We start from the raw sequence: 25,006 nt of genomic DNA on the forward strand, positions 1-25,006 counted from the left end.
TACCTAATTAATGAATCCATATTTTCAAAACTATCATATCGTATGTTATTTTAAAACGTATATCTATAAAATAATATAATTAATAAGTATCGACTAAAATATTTATTACAAAAAAAAATTATGTTATTTTAATTTCAAGGATGAGCAGCGGACGTTGTGATTTTTATAGGCTGTCCTCCACCACCCAGCTCATCTTATGGGGAGAGAGACAAAGTAAGAGAGGGAGATGGAAATTTTTCTGCGTTTCCTACGATCGGCGATTGAGAGTTTCGGCTCTGCCTGCGTCGCATTCAGCTCTGCAGACTTTGCCTTTGGCTCTGCCGGCGGCGCAGTTTGGGTTTTACAGGGTTTTTACAGCTATTATTATTCTACTGGTTAGTTCTAGACTGCTAGTAGACACTTACCATTGGTCCGATCGGTTGAAACGCTCAAGAAGAAGTGACCTGCCTTAAGCGTGGCTCCACTTTATACAGGTCAAGAGCCCAAGTAAACGTAACCACTATTTCTAAATATTGTGATGCGGGGCGTCACAAAGTAATTGGATTAACATCAAGTTAGATACAAATTTGTGACGTAACGAAGGTTATTTATTCCACCGTCAACCTATATAAGATATAGACGACCGATCCGCTGTAATTTGCTAGCTAACCGAGACAACATTTTTGTAGCATATTTTTTTTAATTTATATTTTATTTAAGTTGGTTTTGGTATCGACCTTGTTCAACAATATATGTAGTGTTATTGAATTACTAGAGGTCATACGTTGATTATATTTTAATTTCTTCTATAACCCAACGATTTATTCCACTTAACTTTCATCACACTTACACTCCCTGAGGAGTGTGTTATAGAAGAAATTAAAATATAACCAACGTATGACCTCGAGTAATTCAATAACACTACAACTATTTATATTTTATATATTTACATTTCAAACCATCAAATTCCACACGAATTCGACACGTATTTCGACTAGATTCATAATCCAGAATATTTTGTTGTTTTGGGTCGGAGTTGTCACCTCTGCTTTACAAACATCTGACCAACAGATGGTACCTTAGGGGTCGTTTAAAATTAATCATTCAAAATCAGCACAGATGGCAGAGTTAATGCTTGTGACGACCCAGCGTCACAAATAAAAAGAACATTCAAAAAAAAAAACACAATGATCTTTAATTCTCCCTACGCCACACCACATTCAAAACACGCGCCAAATTCGAGCACTTTAAAAGCGCACACCCAAAACGATAAACTGGCCACACTAATATATCGATGGTCGACTACCAAACCTGGCCACACTAACTCCACCGATACATCGATAGTCGACTACCATCGCTATATTCGTGACCCGATAACGAGTTATCGATATCGGGATTCTCGACATCGACCGCTCTGGGCACACTCAACGGGGCCTATATAAGCAGAGGCAAGACCCCAGATGAGGAAATTGCGTTCCGACGATCATCGAGGAAACATCAGCAGCAAGGAGAAATACCCGGGTAAGTGTTCTGGTAGATAGTCTTGGTATTGGTGGTGGATCCGTAAGAATTCGGTTCTGCGACTTGGTGAGGATCACTGGCGTCCCGGCTTGGTTTCCTAGAAATCAGCCCAGACCCAGTCGTGATCACTGAGGCGGCCCGGTTTACGTAATACAGGCCCACCTCAGTGAGTTCCCCAGACGTCACGTTTCCGGCTCCCGACCCGGAAACGAAACGGATGTAGAACCTAACGATGCCCGGCAGACCGAAACTAACGATGCCCTACATTCCCGAATCCCACTAGAAATCCAAGTAGATCTCTCCCAACGACCCAGAACACTACGAACCCGACGTACGCGCGACGAAGCAGTTCACTTCTCGGCCCTTCCGCAGCGCCGACGCGACTTTTCGGCCCTCCTACAGCGCCGAATCTATACACAACCACACGACCAACCTATATTGTACGATTACTTCAAAATAAGTCTCCTTTATAGTTCTATCCATCTGTGTCATTATTGGGGAAAGGGAGGTAAATCAATCTATAGAGAAAAATATAAATATCTGTCACGAACCCTAACAACGGCGAACTATACCGTCTACCAAAACAGGGTCGTTACAGTGGCGCCCGAACAGATTAAAAACAAACAGATAGAAACCTCAAAATACCAACAAAGATCGTTTACCCTCTCCCTCAACACAGCACGGATTAAAAATGGCAGACAAGCTGACTCGAAGCTGGATCAGCGATTGCAACAAGGCCCAACTGGAAATCTATCTGAGGGAATTCGACATTGAGCCAGAAACGCGTTGCGAGGACATGCGGAAACAAATGTCGGAGTTAATAAAGAGCGGTGCCCACAGCGAAGAAACCACCAAACGTCTCCAAGACCTAGCACAGAAGCACGCGAAAACCCCATCACCAGCACCCGACGGAATGGAGAAAAACCAGAACTACAGATACCAGACAGGCAAGAAACAAGCAGCGGAAAACCCGTACCCGAGCCCAGAAAGACCGACAAAGTGGCCACAATGGGAGTAATACGAAGCTGGGGAGAATTTTATGACGGCACGGGCGACCCGACAGAATTCATTTGTAGAACGGAAGAGCTGGCAAGGGCCTATGGGATAGAGCTCAACCACGTAGCAGGAGCTATGGTAGTTTTGCTCAGAGACTGTGCCCTGGACTGGTGGCACACCCATCCAACCCCAATGCCATCGTGGAAAAACTTCAAAAAAGAATTCCTGGAATACTACAGACCAGCGCACCACGAAGAGAAAGCGATGGAAAATATAACACGCAGGCACCAAACGAGTTAGCAAAGGACTACGCGCAGGAACTCCGAAAGATTATGAGATTTACCACACTTACGGAAGAAAAAAACTAGAGTGGGTTTACCGGAACAGTCGAGTGGAATTTAAAAAGTATGCTAAATGGGGAGAATGCCGAACCCTAGCAGAATACCTGCAGTTAGCAAAGGAATTCGAGGCCCTCCAGCCACAGGAACGCACAACACAACAAACGGCGACCGGGAAATTGAGAGACAACAGCAAACATCTGGAAATTTCGGGAGACAAACAAGAAACCAATGGACACCCCAGGAACCACCACAAGCACTGAACGGAGGAATCACAAGATCATTCAGTATGAATAATAGATGTTCAAGGTGCAAAGGAGAGGGACACATAGGACGGCAGTGCAACAACACACCAAGAATATATTGCTGGATATGCGGACATGATGGAACGAAATGGCGGGAAACGCCAGAGGCCCATGGGATCAGAGCGGGCACCCAGGGCAAACACCACACGCGCAACAGCAATAAACTTCAATGGCCGACGACTACTTGCACAAGTGAATATAGGCAACACAGGAGTTCGCGGGGCCGTAGACACGGAAGCCACAAGAAGTTTCATCGCCAGGAAACTAGCCAACAACATAGCCAGGCATGGGATAAGGAAGCAAGTAAACGAAGCCATTAGACTAGCAGACGGGACAAACAGAACGGTCACAGAGGCACTGGAAGTACTCGGGAACTAAGCAAGCATGACGACGCTGCTAATCCTCGAAGAGGTAATCGGCGACCTTCTACTGGAGATAGACTTCTTGGAACAATGTAACGCGACACTACAATGCGGAGGCATCACAGCAAGAATGAACATGAACAAAAGAAACAAAAACAGAAACAAAAACAAAAAACAGAAGAGCCACGGCATCGGATCACTAGCGACAGGCGATCTAGCAGACGCAGAGATCCAAGAAACCCTCAAAAAGGAATTGGAAATGATGAGTCAAGTCAAGGGAGTCAGCCACATTGCCACGCATAAGATCTTTATGAAACACGATCGCCCAATTAAACAGAGGTATTTCCTCTTGAAGCCCGGCCATGCAAGCAATAATAAACAAACAAGTGGACGACCTCCTAGCTCAGGACCTTATCGAACCCTCACATTCCACTTACAGCTCGCCAGTAGTAATCGTAGAAAAAAAAACAAAAAAAGAGGACTTTGCATAGACTACAGGCAGCTGGACGAGCACTCACAGCGAGTCGCATACCCGGTACCCCGAATGGATCACATACTCAACCAACTACGGGAGGCCAAATATATAAGTACACTCGACTTAAAAAGTGGCTACTGGCAAATACCGATGGATAAAGGGAGCAAACAGTAAACCGCTTTCACCGTACCAGGTCGCGGACTGTTTCAGTGGAAGGTAATGCCTTTCGGGCTACACACAGCACCAGCCACGTTTCAAAGAGCCCTGGACTCAGTCATAGGACCGGAGATGGAAGCCTTTGCATTCGCATACCTTGATGATATAGTGGTCATCGGGCGTACCAAAAGGGAACACCTGGAAAAGCTGCAGGAAGTAATGAACCGACTACGCAAGGCAAACCTGAGGACAAACACAGAGAAATGCCACTTCTTCAAGGAAGAACTCAAATACCTAGGCCATGTTGTGAGCGCAAGGGGGATACACACTGACCCGGAAAAGATAGCCGCGATCCTAGACATGCCAAGCCCACAAACGACAAAGCAAGTACACAGCTTCCTGGGAGTAGGTACAGAAGGTTCGTTCCGAACTTCACGGAAATGGCACAACCACTGTACAACTTCAAAAAAGACACAAAGTTTAAGTGGAGCTAAGAGGCAGAAAAAGCAACGCAAAACCTCTAAAATAGCACTAACAGAAGCACCAGGATTTTGGGAAAACGTTTATACTTCAGACGGACGCCAGCAACTGCGGATTAGGAGCGGTCCTGACTCAAGAGGATGAAAACGGCGAGCACGTAATATCATACGCCAGTCGGAAGCTCACAAAGACAGAGCAAAACTACTCAGCGACCGAAAAAGAATGCCTGGCAATCCACTGGGGCATCCAGAAAATGGAAGGGTATCACTTTATAGTCATCACTGATCATCAGGCGCTAAAATGGCTAAACTGGATAGAAAGCCCATCAGGACGGATTGCCAGATGGGCGTTGGCAATGCAGCCATACACGTTCGAAATACGCTATCGCAAAGGAAAGCTCAATGTCGTTGCGGACGCACTATCCAGAATGCCAGAAGAAGAAGCTCACGGAGCCGAGGTCGAAGAAGACATCTGGATTAAACAGAAACTCCTAGACTTGGAAAGAAATCCCGAAACATTGCCAGATTACGCGATAATCAACGGAAAACTATACAGACATCTACCGTCATGGGCCGCAGACGAGGACATACAGCCATGGAACTAAGCGTGGCGAAAAACCAAAGAGCACGAGCACTGCAAGAAAACCACAGCGAAGCAACAGCAGGACACCTAGGGGGACATACAGCAGCATGTACGAAGCTGCGAGACATGCCAGCGCTACAAGACATCACAACAACAAGCAGCGGGGAAAATTTTGTCACAGATAGCGAAAGCACCTTGTGAAACCTTGTGCATAGACTTTGTGAGGCCACTTCCAAGGTCTAGCCACGGTAATAACATGTTTTTAGTGATGTTCGATAAATTCACGAAGTGGGTAGAGATAGCAGCCGTCCGGAAAGGGACCACGGAAATCGTATTAAAGGTCCTCAGGGAATAAATCATGTCACGGTTTGCAACCCCAAAAAACCTCATCTCAGACAATGGAGTACAATTCACAAGCAACAAGTTCAAGGCACAGCTACAGAAATGGGGGATTGCTCACCAACTAACAGCCCCATACACCCCTCAGGAAAACCCAGCAGAAAGGGCAAACCGTACGATAAAAACGATGATAGCCCAATTCTCAGGAGCAGAGCACACAAGATGGGACGACCGGCTACCTGAAATATCGCTAGCGATCAACAGTAGCAGATAGGAATCAACAGGATATAGCCCGGCATATCTGCTATACGGACGGGAAATTAGACTACCAGGAAGCCTGTTTGCCGAAAACACTCAAGGATCCGGAATCATGGAGGAGACAGTGGAGGCACGATGGGAACTAATAATGGAAGCAAGGAAACTACCACACCTAAACATGGGAAAGGCGGCACAGGATCAAGCTAGATCGTACAACCTCCGGAAAAGGGACTGGAGACCCAAAATAGGAGACCTAGTATGGGAAAGAAAGCACCCCTTGTCAAAAGCAGCAACTGGATTCGCGGCCAAGCTAGCTTCAAAATACGAAGGTCCATTCAAAGTAACAAGTTTCATATCAGCGGTAATTGCAACAATAAAACACACGGTGACCGGGAAGACGCACAGAGCCCACATAAACGAACCATGTAGAAACCCTCGACTAACAAGCATGCGTAACTCCAAAAACAACAAACTAGAACCATCCGCCCATTTTTCAGAATGGACAAGAAACTAAAAAGCTCGCTCTCCAAGTACCAGAAGAGCCTCCAAATGCTCAACCAACAGCGGCGATGGGTGATTATACTCGGAGCCGTGGACGTGGCAGGTCCAGCTGGTTGCAGGAAGCCAACCAGGGCCGCCCCGGTAGGCAGACAAGCGCCAGCCAGGCAACCAATTTTGACACCGACCACAGCAACAACAAGGCAAACGAAGGCGACACCAACAACCAAGGAAACGACCACAGCAACAACACGGCAAACGAAGGCGACACCAAAAACCAAGGAAACAACCGCAGCAACAACACGGCAAACGATGGCAACAACAACAACCAAGGAAACGACACGACAAACAACGGACAACGAAGCACGACCCCCCATGCCCAGGACAACAACCGGCACAAAATGGCACGAGTTAGTGGATTTTCAACGGCCACAGACGAAATGGGTGGCGGCTCTCTTCCCTCGACTATCCCGGAGAAAAACCGATCAATCTATCGGAGGAAAGTGAGGAGGAGTGGGAACCAAAACCGCGGGAATACAACGACCACAAGCAAAGGGTAGAAGAAGCGTCGTCCGTCTAAAGGCAACCTGGCGCAGCGGGAATAGAAGGACGAAACTGGTGGTCTCGGACAATCTCACGACCCGAATCCGGATCGGGAGAGGTGGATACGTCCACAAAAACACCGTGGAGACATTAACGTCTTAAGCGGAGGGGGGTGTGACGACCCAGCGTCACAAATAATAATAATAACATTCCAAAAAAACACACAATGATCTTTTATTCTCCCTACGCCACACCACATTCAAAACACGCTCCAAAATCGCGCACTTTCAAATCGCACACCCAAAACGATAAACTGGCCACACTAATATATCGATAGTCGACTAACAAACCTGGCCACACTAACACCACCAATACATCGACAGTCGACTACCATCGCTATATTAATGACCCGATAACGAGTTATCGATATCGGGATTCTCGACATCGACCGCTCTGGGCAAACTCAACGGGGCCTATATAAGCAGAGGCAAGACCCCAGATGAGGGACTAGCGTTCCGACGATCATCGAGGAAACATCAGCAACAAGGAGAAATATCCGGGTAAGTGTTCTGGTAGATAGTCTTGGTATTGGTGGTGGATCCGTAAGAACTCGGTTTTTTAAATCGGTTCTGCGACCTAGTGAGGATCACTGGCTTGGTTTCCTCGAAATCAGCCCAGACTCAGTCGTGATCACTGAGGCGGCCCGGTTTACGTAATACCGGCCCACCTCTGAGAGTTCCCCCAGACGTCACGTTTCCGGATCCCGACCCGGAAACGAAACGGATGTAGAACGGCAGTTCGAACCTAACGATGCCCGGCAGACCGAAACTAACGATGCCCTATATTCCTGAATCCCACTAGAAATCCAAGTAGATCTCTCTCAACAACCCAGAACACTACGAACCCGACGTACGCGCGACGAAGCAGTGCACTTCTCGTCCGCAGCGCCGACGCAACTTTTCGGCCCTCCTACAGCGCCGAAGCGACTTCCCGGCCCATCCGCAGCGCCGACGCAACTTCTCGGTCTATCCGCAGCGCCGAAGCTCGCAGTATGCAGTGAACCTCTTGGCCCTTCCGTAGAGCCAGACCACGGAGAAAGCAGCTCACCGATCAACCTCCACGAAGCAAGCAGTTAATCACTCGGCCCTTCCGTAGCGCCGGGTCATGACAACAAGCAGTTTATTACTCGGCCCTTCCGTAGCGCCGGATCACGACAGCAAGCAGTTCATCACTCGGCCCTTCCGAAGCGCCGAATCGACAAAGCAATCAGTCCCGACTGATCTATACACAACCACACGACCAACTTACATTGTACGATTACTTCGAAATACACGTCTCCTTTATAGTACTATCCCTCTGTGTCATTATTGGGAAAAGGGAGGTAAATCGATCTATAGAGGAAAATATAAATATCTGTCACGAACCCTAACCACGGCGAGCTATACCGTCTACCAAAACAGGGTCGTTACACGCGCTACATTGTCGCTGGATCAGAAGAGCCCATTTCACAACCATTTCTGGTTTTGAGATTTCGACGACCAAGACGAATTTCTCCCCATTGCCGACGTTCACGGATTTCGCACACGACTGCGTTGCAAGCATAAATACAAAAGCACACTACGGCTTAATTTATTTTAAACTAAATCTTAATTTAAATAGATTTCTGGTAAACAACCAGGCGTTTTTTTTTTTTTTGTGATACGGAAGGAAAAGAATATTTATTGTGCCTCAGCCATGTTTTGCACGTTTTTATTTAGTCTAAAACATGGTTATATCAGAATATATCCGACCAATAGGCCTACATATGGTAAGCCCTTGTAAAATACAAAAAAAAATGTCGCTCTTAACTCGATAACCAGTTATTCGACATTCATGTGTATGCCACCCAAAAAAACACGGATGCCAGCTTCTACACATTTCGTTAAAGACATTTTTTTATGAAAACCATTCACTTTTACGAGTACTTTGCTTTTTGAAACTCCTGATGCGGAAAAAAGAAATGAACAGCGTTCTACCACTTGCATAAAAAACGATACCTGCACAGTATGATTGAAAATCACATCCAATAACAGATCCAATTTTAAACCTGTCATCCAGATCATGATACAATAACATAAGGTAGTCTCGTCGGCTGTCTAAACGTTCGGATTTTTGTCAGTGCGTGTTCGTTTTTTGAAGAGAAAGGTTGTGCAACATGATTTTTTGCAATGTGTGAGTTATATTAGTTTATATCAAGATTAGATTAGATTATTTTAGAATTCAGAATCTTAACAAAAGAAAAAAACAACGCCTAATTTAACCTAACGATGCCCGGCAGACCGAAACTAACGATGCCCTATATTCCTGAATCCCACTAGAAATCCAAGTAGATCTCTCTCAACAACCCAGAACACTACGAACCCGACGTACGCGCGACGAAGCAGTGCACTTCTCGTCCGCAGCGCCGACGCAACTTTTCGGCCCTCCTACAGCGCCGAAGCGACTTCCCGGCCCATCCGCAGCGCCGACGCAACTTCTCGGTCTATCCGCAGCGCCGAAGCTCGCAGTATGCAGTGAACCTCTTGGCCCTTCCGTAGAGCCAGACCACGGAGAAAGCAGCTCACCGATCAACCTCCACGAAGCAAGCAGTTAATCACTCGGCCCTTCCGTAGCGCCGGGTCATGACAACAAGCAGTTTATTACTCGGCCCTTCCGTAGCGCCGAATCACGACAGCAAGCAGTTCATCACTCGGCCCTTCCGAAGCGCCGAATCGACAAAGCAATCAGTCCCGACTGATCTATACACAACCACACGACCAACTTACATTGTACGATTACTTCGAAATACACGTCTCCTTTATAGTACTATCCCTCTGTGTCATTATTGGGAAAAGGGAGGTAAATCGATCTATAGAGGAAAATATAAATATCTGTCACGAACCCTAACCACGGCGAGCTATACCGTCTACCAAAACAGGGTCGTTACACGCGCTACATTGTCGCTGGATCAGAAGAGCCCATTTCACAACCATTTCTGGTTTTGAGATTTCGACGACCAAGACGAATTTCTCCCCATTGCCGACGTTCACGGATTTCGCACACGACTGCGTTGCAAGCATAAATACAAAAGCACACTACGGCTTAATTTATTTTAAACTAAATCTTAATTTAAATAGATTTCTGGTAAACAACCAGGCGTTTTTTTTTTTGTGATACGGAAGGAAAAGAATATTTATTGTGCCTCAGCCATGTTTTGCACGTTTTTATTTAGTCTAAAACATGGTTATATCAGAATATATCCGACCAATAGGCCTACATATGGTAAGCCCTTGTAAAATACAAAAAAAAATGTCGCTCTTAACTCGATAACCAGTTATTCGACATTCATGTGTATGCCACCCAAAAAAACACGGATGCCAGCTTCTACACATTTCGTTAAAGACATTTTTTTATGAAAACCATTCACTTTTACGAGTACTTTGCTTTTTGAAACTCCTGATGCGGAAAAAAGAAATGAACAGCGTTCTACCACTTGCATAAAAAACGATACCTGCACAGTATGATTGAAAATCACATCCAATAACAGATCCAATTTTAAACCTGTCATCCAGATCATGATACAATAACATAAGGTAGTCTCGTCGGCTGTCTAAACGTTCGGATTTTTGTCAGTGCGTGTTCGTTTTTTGAAGAGAAAGGTTGTGCAACATGATTTTTTGCAATGTGTGAGTTATATTAGTTTATATCAAGATTAGATTAGATTATTTTAGAATTCAGAATCTTAACAAAAGAAAAAAACAACGCCTAATTTAAAATTCAGTTAGAAAAAAAATTAATTGCTTTGTATTATTAAAGGGAAAATAAAACCCCTTGAACCATTTAAGTGTTAATCCAGACATTCTATTGTCGTTTCGCTCGCACTTACTAAGCAGAATCAGAATCCAGCGCAAACTCAGTATAGCCGCATTGTTTTTAGTAACATAGGCATAGAAACCGAAATGTACTCGTTTTGTAATAACTGCAAGGGCTTATAAGCTTTGGCTTATCGCCTTATTTGCCTATTTGAAATTATCCTCCATTTTAAATAGACTTGTTTCGAGTACGTAGGAATGATCAAATTGAATTAATTCATTTAACTCTTTGAAGTTACGGGCTTTTATGTGTTCTTCATGAACTCTATTTAGTCCGGAATAATCACTTTTAAATAACCCTACTTTATTTTTTATTTTTTTTTTTGCCAATTTTCTTTTATTGTTTCCACTTTAAATAAAATTGGATTAGCAGTTTCCATCGTCGGAAACGGTTGGGATTTTTGACAAATGTGAAACTCCGAGCGTGCTGCTCCTCCAGCCTTTCTCCTCCAGCCTTCCCCAAGCAACATACTCTCTCTCTCTCTTGCGGCTGACTTTAGGTCCCCAAGCAACATACTCTCTCTCTCTTGTGGCTGTTTTTAGGGTCCCCAAGCACCGAACCGTCTCTCTCTTGTGGCTGACTTCAGGGTCCCCAAGCAACTTACTCTCTCTCGCTCTAGCGGGTGACTTTAGGGTCCCCCGATTCTCCTTCTCTTGTGGCTGATATTAAGGTCCCCAAGCACCCAAATCATCGCCCGTAGGCGGGTGATTACCGGCCAAGGGCCATCCGATACTCTCATTTCAGGTCCCGGCTCTCTCTCAGCCGTAAACCCGTGCTGTCCCTATCGAGCAGCTACACGCCTCCCGCCACCCGTTAGTCGGATTGGACGAGGGAAACGAGAGCAGCAAGGGCGGCACACCGCCAGTCAGGGGAATCCGTTGGTCAGAATCAATCAAATGTCAAGAATCTTACCGAAATAAACCGAAATAAACGAAATAATTATAATGAATTACTGTGTAATTCTCCACGACTTCGACTCTGGGCTGGGTCGGAATTCTCTTTCAGCAACCACGCCTGACACAAACAACTTTCTGTGACGAACCCTGGCCATCCCTGAGCCATGCTACAGCGACAAACCGTCATAAAGTCTGGGGACATACTCTCGTTCTCCAAGGTGTTCTGCTCCATGTTGTGAGTACGGTATGCGCCTAGGAAAGAGTGGAGCAGCCCTTTATGCTGCCACACGGATGGAGCAGTAATTAGTTGATTATTACAAGTATAAACAGCAGTTTTTGATTTGGCGCCTTCCTTTTTGAAAAGTTACCCGTCATTCTTTTTTAAATTTTCGTATTGAATTTTCCAATTTTCACTGTCAAGAAGAAGAACTCAGAGTTGCACCGAAAAAACATCGCCTAACTATCGCATAAAAAAGTCCGTCAAATTTGGATGAGGAACTAACTGGGAATGTTCGGAACGGCAAAACCTTATGGACCCCAACTTTTCAATGGATGGTGGATGGATCTCTGTGGGCATTATGCCCTCTTCCCATAGAGTCCATCCGTCTGAAACGGTTGGGATTTTTGACAAATGTGAAACTCCGATTCCCACAGAGCACATCCACCATCCACCATCCGATAACAGCTGATCTGAACAGCTGTGGCTCATCATTTTAGCCCGTTGCATTTTGCACAACATTTAAAATGAGCACAACAGCGTTATAAATGATACTTGGTAACAGACTGCAAGTGATCTACGCGAACAACCAAATCGAACTAATACGTCTGCAGATTTTTGCCAGCCTGCAGATAAAATATGAATAGCTATTGCCCAAGATTGTCTAAATTATTTTATTATAATTTCATATTCAAAAGTTAAGCCTAGTATCCAGATCGACAAACGATTACGCTAGCGTAAAAACTTTAATCTTTCCAGTGTGACCAAAAGTTTGAGAGTTCATCAGATTTAAGCGTGCTACGGTCGTACTGTCAATCAGCTGGGTTTGTTGACAAGCAGTTAAAATTCAAATATCGTATTTGCGGGAAAGAGCCTTTAAGAGATATTATCAAATACCTTGGCAAGACAAGTCTGCCGCTGTACAAAGAAATAAAAAAACAATACAATTTAAATTTAAAAGTTGTTTTTTTTAATTTACTGATAATTATTTGCCAATTTAAAGTTCATAGCTGCACTTTTATTGTGTTTTTTCGTACATTCTGGACCTAAAAAACATTTTGCTCTGACAAGAGGCACCCGGTATTAATGTTATTTTGTCCTCACATGGAAACACTTGCAATCGACTTTTGTGAGTTTTTTGAGTTTTTCCCTCAATTTCTTATAATATTCAGTGAGAAGCGCACGCCATAAGATTAAATTGTTTAATCTTTTCGCTAGGGTTCACCCAAACTTTATTTCCGCAGACTGGCAACGCTATGGAATTTTCTGGTATTTTTTTCGTCGATCAGGGGACCGACGTGAAAAAAAGGCCCGACGAAAAGTGAACGCCAGCTGTTTGCCTCTCGCTCTCTCTCATGACTGGTGTACGGTTTACGTCGAAGTGGATAGTAGGCTTAAAATATGTAATCTTTTGCGGTTTTTGTTGTCAGAGCAGAGTGTTTCTTAAGTCAAAATTGACTGAAAACACAACAAAAAACTTAGAAAAATAGCCTGCAAGAACTAAGCGCTCTAAATTATCAAATAATTATCAGTAATTAAAATATAAAGAAATTTTATATTTAAATTATATTGTTTTCTAAATTCTTTGTATAGCGGCAGACAAGTCTTACGGAAGTAGTTTTTAAACTGCTTGTTAACAAGCCCAGCTTATTGAAAGTACGACCCCAGGACGCTCAATACGGAAGAATTCTCAAAAATGCAGTCACACCTGAAAGATTAAAGATTTTCGCTGGCACACTCATTTTTCGTTCTGTGTACTAGGCTTTAAAGCCTAGTATCCAGATCGACGATAACCGTACACCAGTCATGAGAGAGAGCGAGAGGCAAACAGCTGGCGTTCACTTTTCGTCGGGCCTTTTTTTCACGTCGGTCCCCTGATCGACGAAAAAAATACCAAAAAATTCCATAGCGTTGCCAGTCTGCGGAAATGAACTTTGGGTGAACCCTAGCGAAAAGATTAAAAAATTTAATCTTTTGGCATGCGCTTCTCACTGAAAATTATAAGAAATTGAGGGAAAAACTCAAAAACTCACAAAAGTCTATTGAGGTGCCTCTTGTCAGAGCAAAATGTTTTTTAAGTCCAGAATGTACGAAAAAACACAATAAAAGCAAATAATTATCAGTAAATTAAAAAAAAACAACTGTTAAATTTAAAATGTATTGTTTTTTAATTTCTTTGTCCAGCGGCAGACTTGTCTTGCCAAGGTATTTGATAATATTTTTTAAAGGCTTTTTCCCGCAAATACGATATTTGAATTTTAACTGCTTGTCAACAAACCCAGCTGATTGACAGTACGACCGTAGCACGCTTAAATCTGATGAACTCTCAAGCTTTTGGTCACACTGAAAGATTAAAGTTTTTACGCTAGCGTAATCGTTTGTCGATCTGGATACTGGGCTTTAAATTGTAAAAACTTGTCCCAGTGGAACCTGGCTATCAGAATGAAATAATAGAGATATTAATTCAGTATTTTAAAAAATAATATTGTTGTCGCGCTATTGTTTTTTCCTTAAACGACAACGGCCACACTGAATGTTGGTCACATGATATATTCACCTGACTGTTCTCTGGTTAGGTTCGACACTAAAGAAATTGTCGCTGCAGAATAAAATTAATTTTGGGTTTAAATAAAATATAAGATTATTTTACTTTATCAGCCTTTTTTAAAAACCCCGAAAAATGAAAATCTGTGGTCCCAAGTTGTCCCTCTGCGGTCTGATCATCTCTGTTTGGGGCATTGTCCAACTGGTGAGTACGTACAATGTACATGTGTACATGAACTCTCGAATTTGTGACAGTCACAAGGTTTGAGGTTTTTTCAGAAAGGTTAAAGTGTTTTTTATGTTTTAGGTTCTCATGGGACTATTTTTCTACATCAATAGCGTGGCTCTTATTGAGGATTTACCCCTAGAAGAAGAATACCATTCCTTGGAAGATTTTTATGCAGCTGCTAACAGAGCGTACAATCAGGTACGTTGATTCGAGGTCTTCTTCGCAAATAATTATTGTGAACGTGTTTTCTTTTCAGAATGCTTACAATTGTTGGATTGCAGCTTGCATCTACGTGTTGACATTGCTGCTCTCGGCACAACAATTCTACATGAATAGCAGAGTAACTGCCAACTAATATTTTAAAATGTAGCATTCGCAACTAAACGTTGTCAGTGTGAGGAAAAATGTACGTGTACATACTTCTCCGTCTGCGCCCTCAAATAAATAGTATTGAAATGTTCAGTTAAAGTTATTAGTTAAACGTATTTATATTATTATCTACTACACCTATACAACTTACGGTCGAATTGCGTCATCACTCACAATAGCCCAAGCCTTTATACATAAAATTATGCATTTTTGTCTTTGTTTCTACATTCCCATTATGTCTGTGTTTAAATTGGCTCCAAAGGCCTCCCAGAACCGTAAGAAATCGGTAAATATAAAACATTACGTATAATGTCTCCTACAGTTTTAAACCAATAAATTTTGTTTTTTTTAATTGTCCCACTTTAATCATTTTTAATCTTTTTTTAAATTTTTTGAGACGCAACAACATAAGCTAGTGTCGGTAGCTCTACAATCATAACAACTTGTGCAAGTGAAATTGATTCTGCTTAGTAAGTGCGAGCGAAACGACAATAGAATGTCTGGATTAACACTTAAATGGTTCAAGGGGTTTTATTTTCCCTTTAATAATACAAAGCGATTAATTTTTTTTCTAACTGAATTTTAAATTAGGCGTTGTTTTTTTCTTTTGTTAAGATTCTGAATTCTAAAATAATCTAATCTAATCTTGATATAAACTAATACTAGCATACTCGGCTGCGATTATTAAGGCATCTTTCATACATTGCAAAAAATCATGTTGCACAACCTTTCTCTTCAAAAAACGAACACGCTCTGACCAAAATCCGAACGTTTAGACAGCCGACGAGACTACCTTATGTTATTGTATCATGATCTGGATGACAGGTTTAAAATTAGATCTGTTATTGGATGTGATTTTCAATCATACTGTGCAGGTATCGTTTTTTATGCAAGTGGCAGAAGGCTGTTCATTTCTTTTTTCCGCATCAGGAGTTTCAAAAAGCAAAGTAATCGTAAAAGTGAATGGTTTTCATAAAAAAATGTCTTAAACGAAATGTGTGGAGGCTGGCATCCGTGTTTTTTTGGGTGGCATACACATGAATGTCGAATAACTGGTTATCGAGTTAAGGGCGACATTTTTTTTGTATTTTACAAGGGCTTACCATACGTAGGCCTATTGGTCGGATATATTCTGATATAACCATGTTTTAGACTAAATAAAAACGTGCAAAACATGGCTGAGGCACAATAAATATTCTTTTCCTTCCGTATCAAAAAAAAAACGCCTGGTTGTTTACCAGAAATCTATTTAAATTAAGATTTAGTTTAAAATAAATTAAGCCGTAGTGTGCTTTTGTATTTATGCTTGCAACGCAGTCGTGTGCGAAATCCGTGAACGTTGTCGAAATCTCCAGCGACAATGTAGCGCGTGAACTCTGCCATCTGTGCTGATTTTGAATGATTATTTTCAGCGTTTGAAAAGCTACGCTACTCTCGTAGTATTTGGTTTGGCTATTGCAATCGCTCTGTTTTTGACGAGAGCCGTAGCAGAGCCATAGCAGAATAACGAGAAAGTTTGTGCTCTGCTCTGCTCGCAGTTTTGTCGCTTGAGAAACTGTAGCATAGCGGTAGCAGAAAATCAAGTCCTGTGCTCTGTGTAGCAGTAACGGTAGCAAAAAATTGATAGCGAGATGAGAGCAGAGCACTTGCTATTTTTTCATGTGCTACGGCTCTCGCTTGTGTTACTTTTTTTATTTTCTGCACCTTTCTTATGCAGCGTGTTCTTTTTACTTGTCGCTTTGTAGTTTTAAGAAAATATTTTTGGCACTTTTGAGTTTTGATTAACTGCGTAAACATGACACCGGCATGTATGGCGGTCTTCAAGTGGATCCCGGTGCTATTCATCACTGCGGTGATAGCCTGGTCCTACTATGCCTACGTGGTGGAGCTGTGCATCCGCAACTCGCAAAACCGCATCGGTATGATATTCATGCTGCTGTTCTATCACATTTTCCTCACCCTGTTTATGTGGTCCTACTGGCGTACCATTATGACGTCCGTGGGCCGAATGCCTGATCAGTGGCGGATACCGGACGAGGAAGTGACTCGACTTTTCCGGGCCGACAGCCCAGACACCCAGAAACGCATACTTAACAACTTTGCGCGCGATCTGCCAGTCACAAATCGCACAATGAAATTATCTGTGCGGTTCTGCGAGAAGTGCAAGATCATCAAGCCAGACCGGGCGCACCACTGCAGCGTGTGCAGCTGCTGCGTGCTGAAGATGGACCACCACTGCCCCTGGGTGAACAACTGCGTTAACTTCTACAACTACAAGTACTTTGTCCTGTTCTTGGGCTATGCGCTCGTCTACTGCCTGTACGTGGCCTTCACAGCGCTGCACGATTTTGTCGATTTCTGGAAGGGACAGCTAAATGCCACCGGAATGGGACGATTCCACATCTTGTTCCTGTTCTTCATTGCCTTAATGTTTGCCATTAGTTTGGTGAGTTTGTTTGGCTACCACATCTACCTGGTGCTGGTGAATCGCACGACTCTGGAGTCGTTTCGGGCTCCCATCTTCCGCGTTGGCGGACCAGATAAGAATGGCTATAACTTGGGCCGATACGCCAATTTCTGCGAGGTATTTGGTGACGACTGGCAGTACTGGTTCCTGCCCGTCTTCTCCAGTCGCGGTGATGGCTACAGCTATCCGACCTCCAGCGACCAGAGTCGAGTGTCCACCACCTCACCCGTCCAGCGGTACGATGCCATGGGGGATACGGGCACCAGCAGGTTAGATGGCAATCCAACAGATAAGTTGATTGGCGCTAGTCCCCTCGACACCACTAACCATCATCACAACCAATCGCCTCATCAAGTAAGAAGCACCAGCGCCCAGCCAATCCAGCAGTTGCAGCAGCAACAGGCGCCACTATCTCCATACCTGGACGAGCTGGAAGAGCGGCTGGAGCAGGTGGCAAACGGCCAGTCATTAAGCAGCAGCACAGGAGTAATTTCGATCTTTTGGACGACTTTTTAAGTGCTAACATTGTTCCGAATGAGTCAACAGATGTCCATGGAAAGATTGAATCGTTGAAATTGCCGTTTATGAAATCTAGTGAAAATGTTTTAAATTTCTGGAAAGTAAGGAAATTAAGCGATCCAGAGCTGTATGCCCTAAGCAAAGTATGCTTTGCTATCCACCAACTCAAGTAAGAATTATAACTTAATTTAAAACAAAATATTTATTAACAAGTGTTTAAATTTCTTTATATTTGTAGGTAACAATTGAGCGGGCGTTTTCGTCTTTAAAACTGGTGTTGTCGGATAACCGAAATCGATTAAGTCACGAAACATTGGAAAATATTCTTCTTGTCCGGCTTAACTCAACTCACTTGGATAGTGCCATCGACAATTTAAGTTTATTTGAAGACGAAGAAGATGAGGGGTAATTCGTGTTTCTAAATGCATAAGTTCTTATTTCTTTTTACTTTTTTATATTTAATTAACATTTACTTCATACATTAATTTGAATTCTGGGGCTTTTAATTTTTAAGTTTGATTTAATCTGAATACTGTGAATGAATATACGTTTTTACTTTGATTTTTAGTTTTTGAATAAAATACTATTATTTATTATTTCAAACCACTTTATTCTGACAGAAAATATTTTCTTTCTCATTCTGGCAAAGCGACAAGTAACAAGAAAGGAAAGCTAACTTCGGGCGGAGCCGAAGTTGAAATACCCTTGCAGAATATTCTGCAAATTATATTCTCCAAAATTATTCATATGATGCATTCTTAATACTCATGAAAAATCCCAACTTCCTAACTTTAAAAACACCAAAGTTATGGCGTTTCCAGTCGTTCAGTTATATGGCAGCTATAGAATATAGTCGGCCGATCCTTATGAAATTTGATATGTCGGATTGATTGGGCAAAAATAAAACTCATAGAAAGTCCCAACTTCCTAACTTAACAAACACCAAAGTTATGGCATTTCCGATCAATCAGTTATAGGGCAGCTATAAGATATAGTCGGCCAATCCTTATGAAATTTGGTAGGTCGGATTAATTGGCCAAATATAAAACCCATAGAAAATCCCAACTTTCTAACTTTACAAACACCAAAGTTATGGCATTTCCGATCAATCAATTATATAGCAGCTATAGGATATAGTCGGCCGATCCTTATGAAATTTGGTACGTCGTATTGATTGGCCAAATATAAAACCCATAGAAAGTTCCAACTTCCTAACTTAACAAACAGCAGAGTTATGGCATTTCCGATTAATCAGTTATATGGCAGCTATAGGATATAGTCGGCCGATCCCGGCCGTTCCGACTTATATACTGCGTGCAAAGGAAAGAAGGGTGTGTGCAAAGTTTGAATTCGATATCTTTAAAACTGAGAGACTAGTTCGCGTAGAAACAGACAGACGGACAGACAGACGGAAATGGCTATATCAACTCAGGAGGTGATCCTGATCAAGAATATATATACTTTATAGGGTCGGAGATGTCTCCTTCACTGCGTTGCACACTTTTGACCAAAATTATAATACCCTCTGCAAGGGTATAAAAAGAACACGCTGCATAAGAAAGGCGAAGAAAATAAAAAAAAGGAACACAAGCGAGAGCCTTAGCACATGAAAAAATAGCAAGTGCTCTGCTCTCATCTCGCTATCAATTTTTTGCAGTTTCTCAATCGACAAAACTGCGAGCAGAGCAGAGCACAAACTTTCTCGTTATTCTGCTATGGCTCTGCTACCGCTCTCGTCAAAAACAGAGCGATAGCAATAGAATAGTAATATTTGTATTCATCTCGCTACAACGGAGTAGTAATTGCAAACACTGATTATTTTTAAACGACCCCTAAGGTACCATCTGTTGGTCAGATGTTTGTAAAGCAGAGATGACAACTCCGACCCAAAACAAACAAAATATTCTGGATTATGAACCTAGTCGAAATACGTGTCGTATTCGTATGGAATTTGATGGTTTTTAAATGTAAATATATAAAATATAAATATAAAAAATATGCTACAAAAAGGTTGTCTCGGTTAGCTAACAAATTACAGCGGATCGGTCGTCTATATCTTATATAGGTTGACGGTGGAATAAATAACCTTCGTTACATCACAAATTTGTATCCAACTTGATGTTAATCCAATTACTTTGTGACGCCCCGCATCACAATATTTAGGAATGGTTGTTACGTTTATTTGGGCTCTTCCCCTGTATAAAGTGGAGCCACGCTTAAGGCAGGACACTTTTTCTCGAGCGTCTCAACCGATCGGACCAATGGTAAGTGTCTACTAGCAGTCTAGAACTAACCAGTAGAATAATAATAGCTGTAAAAACCCTGCAGATCACTACAAAAATTCATTAGCAGCAAACTGCGCCGCCGGCAGAGCCAAAGGCAAAGTCGGCAGAGCTGAATGCGACGCAGGCAGAGCCGAAACTCTCAATCGCCGATCGTAGGAAACGCAGAAAAATTTCCATCGCCCTCTCTTACTTTGTCTCTCTCCCCATAAGATGAGCTGGGTGGTGGGGGACAGCCTATAAAAATCACAACGTCCGCTGCACACCCTTGAAATTAAAATAACTAATTATTTTTTGGTAATAAATATTTATGTCGATACTTATTAATTATATTATTTTATAGATATATGTTTTAAGATAACATACGTTATGATAGTTTTGAAAATATAGATTCATTAATTAGGTAAATTTAAATAATGTAATTATTTTGAATAGTCGAACATGCTTTTATATACAAATTAGGCAAAGAAAATAACATTAGGAATAACGGTGCCCTTGTTCTCAACTGAAGCTGTTTTCGCTGTTTTTACATGCACTTGCATTTGAGAGAACGGAGAGAACAGATCGAAGCTGAGATTTTTATTTATTTAATTATTTTAAACTGTACCTACATATACTGTTAATATATTAATTCAATTTTTAAGGTGAAGCTTATAATAAAACTGTTTGGCCAGCATAAACTAAGCTGGACTTGGCCGGCGGCAAAACAAGAAACGCAGTAAGTTTTTATATATTTTATAATAATTTTTTTATTTTAGATATACTTGGTCAGGAAGAGCCAGCACATAAAGAACGAAGTCAAAAAAAGGTGCCCAAAAGTACCGAGGTTTCGGTATCATCATCCTCAACAACTCCTAGACAACTGAAAACGTATATTGAATTATGATTAATACTTAGATTTATAATAATTGATAATAACCATTAAATGTAAGAAAATATTATATTTAAATAAATGGAAGTATTGATAAAATGATGTGTTTATTTACTGACGAATATGCGGTGAAAATGCGATGAAAAAGCGATGAAATACTGATGAAAATGGGGTGAAAAAGCTATGAATTACTGATGAAAAAGCGGTGAAAAAGCAATGTTCTACTGATAAAAATGTGAAGAATTACTAATGAAAATGTGATGAATTACTGGTAAAAAGTCTCTGTTTAATCAGTAATTCATCGCTCTTTAATCAGTAATTCATCATATTTTAATAAGTAATTCATTGCACTTTTATCAGTAAATGCTGATTACAATTAAACAACAAATTTTCGAGATCATCATTCTTCACGAATTTCATGAAAATAATGTTATTATTGATTACGAATTTAATTTGCTGGACGTACCCAGTTAAGGACAATGCCTACACATTGGTGGATGAAAGTTCGTCTGGCTCCACTGATATGATGGGAGGCCACAAAACTAATACTAATTCAGTTTTGAGCAGTTAAAATCTTTTGACCATGTTGAGGGCGCTGTTTTAACGGGTGTGTTCTTGTATAAGACTATACGGCTGATCTCCTTGTGCTGTTCTCAATTTTGCAAATGCCGTAAAAAAGTGCAGCCTTAACAACTGGGCATGATACTACAAGATTAAAGGTAGTGACTTTGTCCGTCATTATTGCAATCACTTTATCGAAAACATTCCATTCCATCAAATCCAATTCTAAATTTCATACTATATTTTGTCCAGTGAGGTTTCCCAGTCACTAAATCAGGTCACCATAAACATGTATGAAGCCCAGCGTCAATATCAGCTTTCAGTCGTAGTTGTGCCCGTAACCTGCACATTGGTGGCTATAATTCTAGTTGTTTTCGGCGTGATCTATTATATTCAGCGGAAAAATCGCTTCACTGTTGAAGAGGCGTACACGGCATTCCCGCAGCGTCGACAGCATCCGTGATGCTTGGTAACAGACTGCAAGTGATCTACGCGAACAACCAAATCGAACTAATATGTAAGTTAATTTCCAGGATAATAAAAACCCAAAAATAAGTTTTGAACGTTTGATTTATTCGGAGTTCAATTTGATACTGATTTTATTCATTTAAAAATTCCCTGATCTAAGCTGTGGGTTGGGGCAGCGAAGTCGACGTCGCGGAAGAGACCGTGGCGGTGGCCTAGTTCTGTTGGAGCGGCTGAAACTGCAAGGTTTGCAGAATCGGCATTTTGGTACTGCGCTGTGGCTGCTGACCGGATGCATGTGTTTATGTTATTGAACTTGGGGGTTCTTGGTGTGTTTATGTTATTGAACTTTCGGGCTCTTGACCGTTGTATTGAAATGTTGCAATGTTGCCATCGACAATGTTGCAATATTTCTCGGAAAAAATGTAGAAATATTTCTGTGATTAACTCTCCCTCCTTAAAAACCTGCTTGTCCTCAAGAGGTGTTAGAAATAGGGAATATTATTAAATTCTGGTATTATTTTTTTAGGAATTGATATAATATTAGTTTTGTTGTTTAAAATTTGTGGAGGCGGTTCTTGGATATGTAGGATTACTTTTTCTTTTCTGTGAATACAGTTTTTTAATACGATCAAAGCAAGAACAATGGCGCAAATTAATGTTACTGTGGTTATTCGGTTTATTGTAGAATCATTCTGTAAGGTTTGTAAGTGCTTTCTATTTTTGATATGTAGAGCTTCCAATGCTTCTAATGACAGAATTTGAACGCGTTGTGCTTGCAATGGGGTAATTTGAATTCGTGGGATTTCGGGTTTCATTATTACTTTTTCTTTGTTTGTAAAATTTTTTCCATTTATATTTATAGTTTCGAGTTGATGTGAAATATTGTTTGAAATTAGGCTGCCGTTAAAGTCATTTAAGAGTAGTATGCCATCGTCTATTTGCTCTATTGGTTCAATGTGGTCCGAGTTACTATAATCACACAGCGATTCCTTTCCCTGAGCTAGTTTTGAAATACATTTTGAATTACTTAAATTAACAATTTTTCCTTTTTTACAAATTTTAACATGGTTTGAAGTTTTACAATCATGGGGTAGGCCTAGTATTACATTGTTTGATATAAAAAGTTCATTAGTTTCTAAATGTATTATTAATTGGTTTCTGATGACAGGCTTTAAAAGAAGATTTTCATAGTTAGTTGGTTCGAGTTCAGGTATTTTTATTAAGTAAGTTATGGTTGTTTTATTATGTAAGACAGACACATCAACAAATTCCAGTGTTTCCTCAATTGAAAACGAGGTAATGTTATTTTTTTGAGATATTTTATTTATTTCGTTAAGTTCAGGTTCGTTTAACAAGAGAGTATTAATTACGTTAATTTTAGCCCATTTTATTGCAAATTTAATGTTTCCTATTTCTTCTTTCATAAGTCTAACTTGCGTTTGCAAGCTCGACGCAATATCATTATTAAAAAATCTGTCTTTTTGAATTGAATTTGCTAGCATATTGGAAGTGGTTGTTAAATTATTTATTCTGTCTTGAAGCTGATTATTGATAATAATTTGGTCGTTGTTATTTTTAATTAAATTATTGAGGTTACTTTCTATCATAACTAAATCTTCGTGATCTGGGTTACCTGCGATATATTTCCAAGCTGAGCCAATCATATTTATTGACCTAGCTTGACGGCTTTTTGTTGTTAGGGTAAGTGTGCTTAGAGCAGAAAGTGATTGAATTATTTCGTGTGTCAGAGTGTGATAATGTAAACTATTTTGTAATCTGTTTATTGTGTGTTCTCTTATTTGTAATAGTTCCGTTTCAATCTGTTTTAAATTTATGACGTGAATTAATTTTATTGTTGATATCTGTAATTTTCCTATACCCTTATGAATTGTTATGGTATGTGCATCGGTATAATTTGTTATGTCGGTGGTCGCGATTGCCTCATTAAACAACGGTATTGTAGGGTTATGGGCCGATCACTCACGAACGGACTGATAACCCCAAGCGGACAACAGCTGTAAACGTTATAGGTAATCTTATTTATTATATTTTTTTTTTTTTAAGTTTTTTAGTTTTGGACTGACGTGGACAAAATTCCCTAAGGAGTTTTCGGACTTAGTTACCTTTAATATTACTTTTATGAACTACCCTTCCTGCTTCTGTTAAAATAGTTGTATTCCTGTTTTCTTTGACAATTTCTTTTTTAAAACGTGGGGATAATTTAGAGCCTAGTCTGGTGTTTTGTTTTACGTATATTTCTTGTCCTGGTAGATATGATTTTATAGGTTTCCTTTCTTTGTTGTGGTTTTCTAAAACTATTAATTGCTTTTGTTTAAGTTTTTCTATGTTAGCCTGCCTGCTTTTTTCATATTGTTCTGGGTCGGTATTAATATTTCTGCCAAAAAAAATTTCTAATGGTCTTTTCTTCGTTACTGAATGTATTGTGTAATTGTATTCGTAAATGGCTCTGTCTAATAATTCTTCAAAGGTGTTGTATATTTGTTTGGTTTTAAGGCATCTCATTATTTCCGAAAGGGTCGAATGAAATCGTTCAATCTGTCCGTTAACTGAACTTTTGTAGGGAGGAGCTTTAAAAATGGTTATATTTAATTGATCTCTCATCATAAAGGTAATAGATGCTGAATTAAAAGCTTTTTCATTATCCATTACTATAAATTTGGGTACTCCATAGTAGAATATTATTTCGTGTAACTGTTTTTTAATGTCTTCAGTGGATTTGGATTTTATAATTTTTGCCTGTGCTAATTTGGAAAATTTATCTATTGCGGTCAATAATAATTTCTTTTCTGTTGAAAAAATGTCAATGTGGATTATGTGTCTAGGGTATTCAGGAATTGGG

The 25,006-nt window shown here is 40.9% G+C and overlaps 3 protein-coding genes across 3 annotated transcripts; all 3 read left to right on the forward strand.

Annotated features, from left to right (window-relative positions):
- The first annotated feature begins 5,903 nt into the window (after window positions 1-5,903).
- LOC123037117 (putative uncharacterized protein DDB_G0278921) lies at window positions 5,904-7,912 on the forward strand. Its single transcript, XM_044456619.1, has 3 exons — window positions 5,904-6,152; window positions 6,289-6,699; window positions 7,706-7,912. Exons 1-3 carry the CDS (start codon window positions 5,904-5,906, stop codon window positions 7,910-7,912), a joined length of 867 nt encoding a protein of 288 aa, XP_044312554.1.
- Window positions 7,913-14,370: 6,458 nt separating this feature from the next.
- Window positions 14,371-15,077, forward strand: LOC108041583 (ribonuclease kappa). The gene is made up of 3 exons (XM_017119529.2): window positions 14,371-14,585; window positions 14,688-14,807; window positions 14,866-15,077. Exons 1-3 carry the CDS (start codon window positions 14,517-14,519, stop codon window positions 14,962-14,964), a joined length of 288 nt encoding a protein of 95 aa, XP_016975018.1. The 5' UTR covers window positions 14,371-14,516; the 3' UTR covers window positions 14,965-15,077.
- Window positions 15,078-15,199: 122 nt separating this feature from the next.
- On the forward strand, window positions 15,200-18,508 carry LOC108041575 (palmitoyltransferase ZDHHC20-B-like). The gene is made up of 2 exons (XM_017119515.2): window positions 15,200-18,133; window positions 18,203-18,508. Exon 1 carries the CDS (start codon window positions 16,774-16,776, stop codon window positions 17,959-17,961), a length of 1,188 nt encoding a protein of 395 aa, XP_016975004.2. The 5' UTR covers window positions 15,200-16,773; the 3' UTR covers window positions 17,962-18,133; window positions 18,203-18,508.
- Window positions 18,509-25,006: the final 6,498 nt, after the last annotated feature.

This window comes from Drosophila rhopaloa, unplaced genomic scaffold (genome assembly GCF_018152115.1).
Source record: "Drosophila rhopaloa isolate 14029-0021.01 unplaced genomic scaffold, ASM1815211v1 contig_133, whole genome shotgun sequence".
Classification (NCBI taxonomy): Eukaryota; Metazoa; Arthropoda; class Insecta; order Diptera; family Drosophilidae; genus Drosophila; species Drosophila rhopaloa.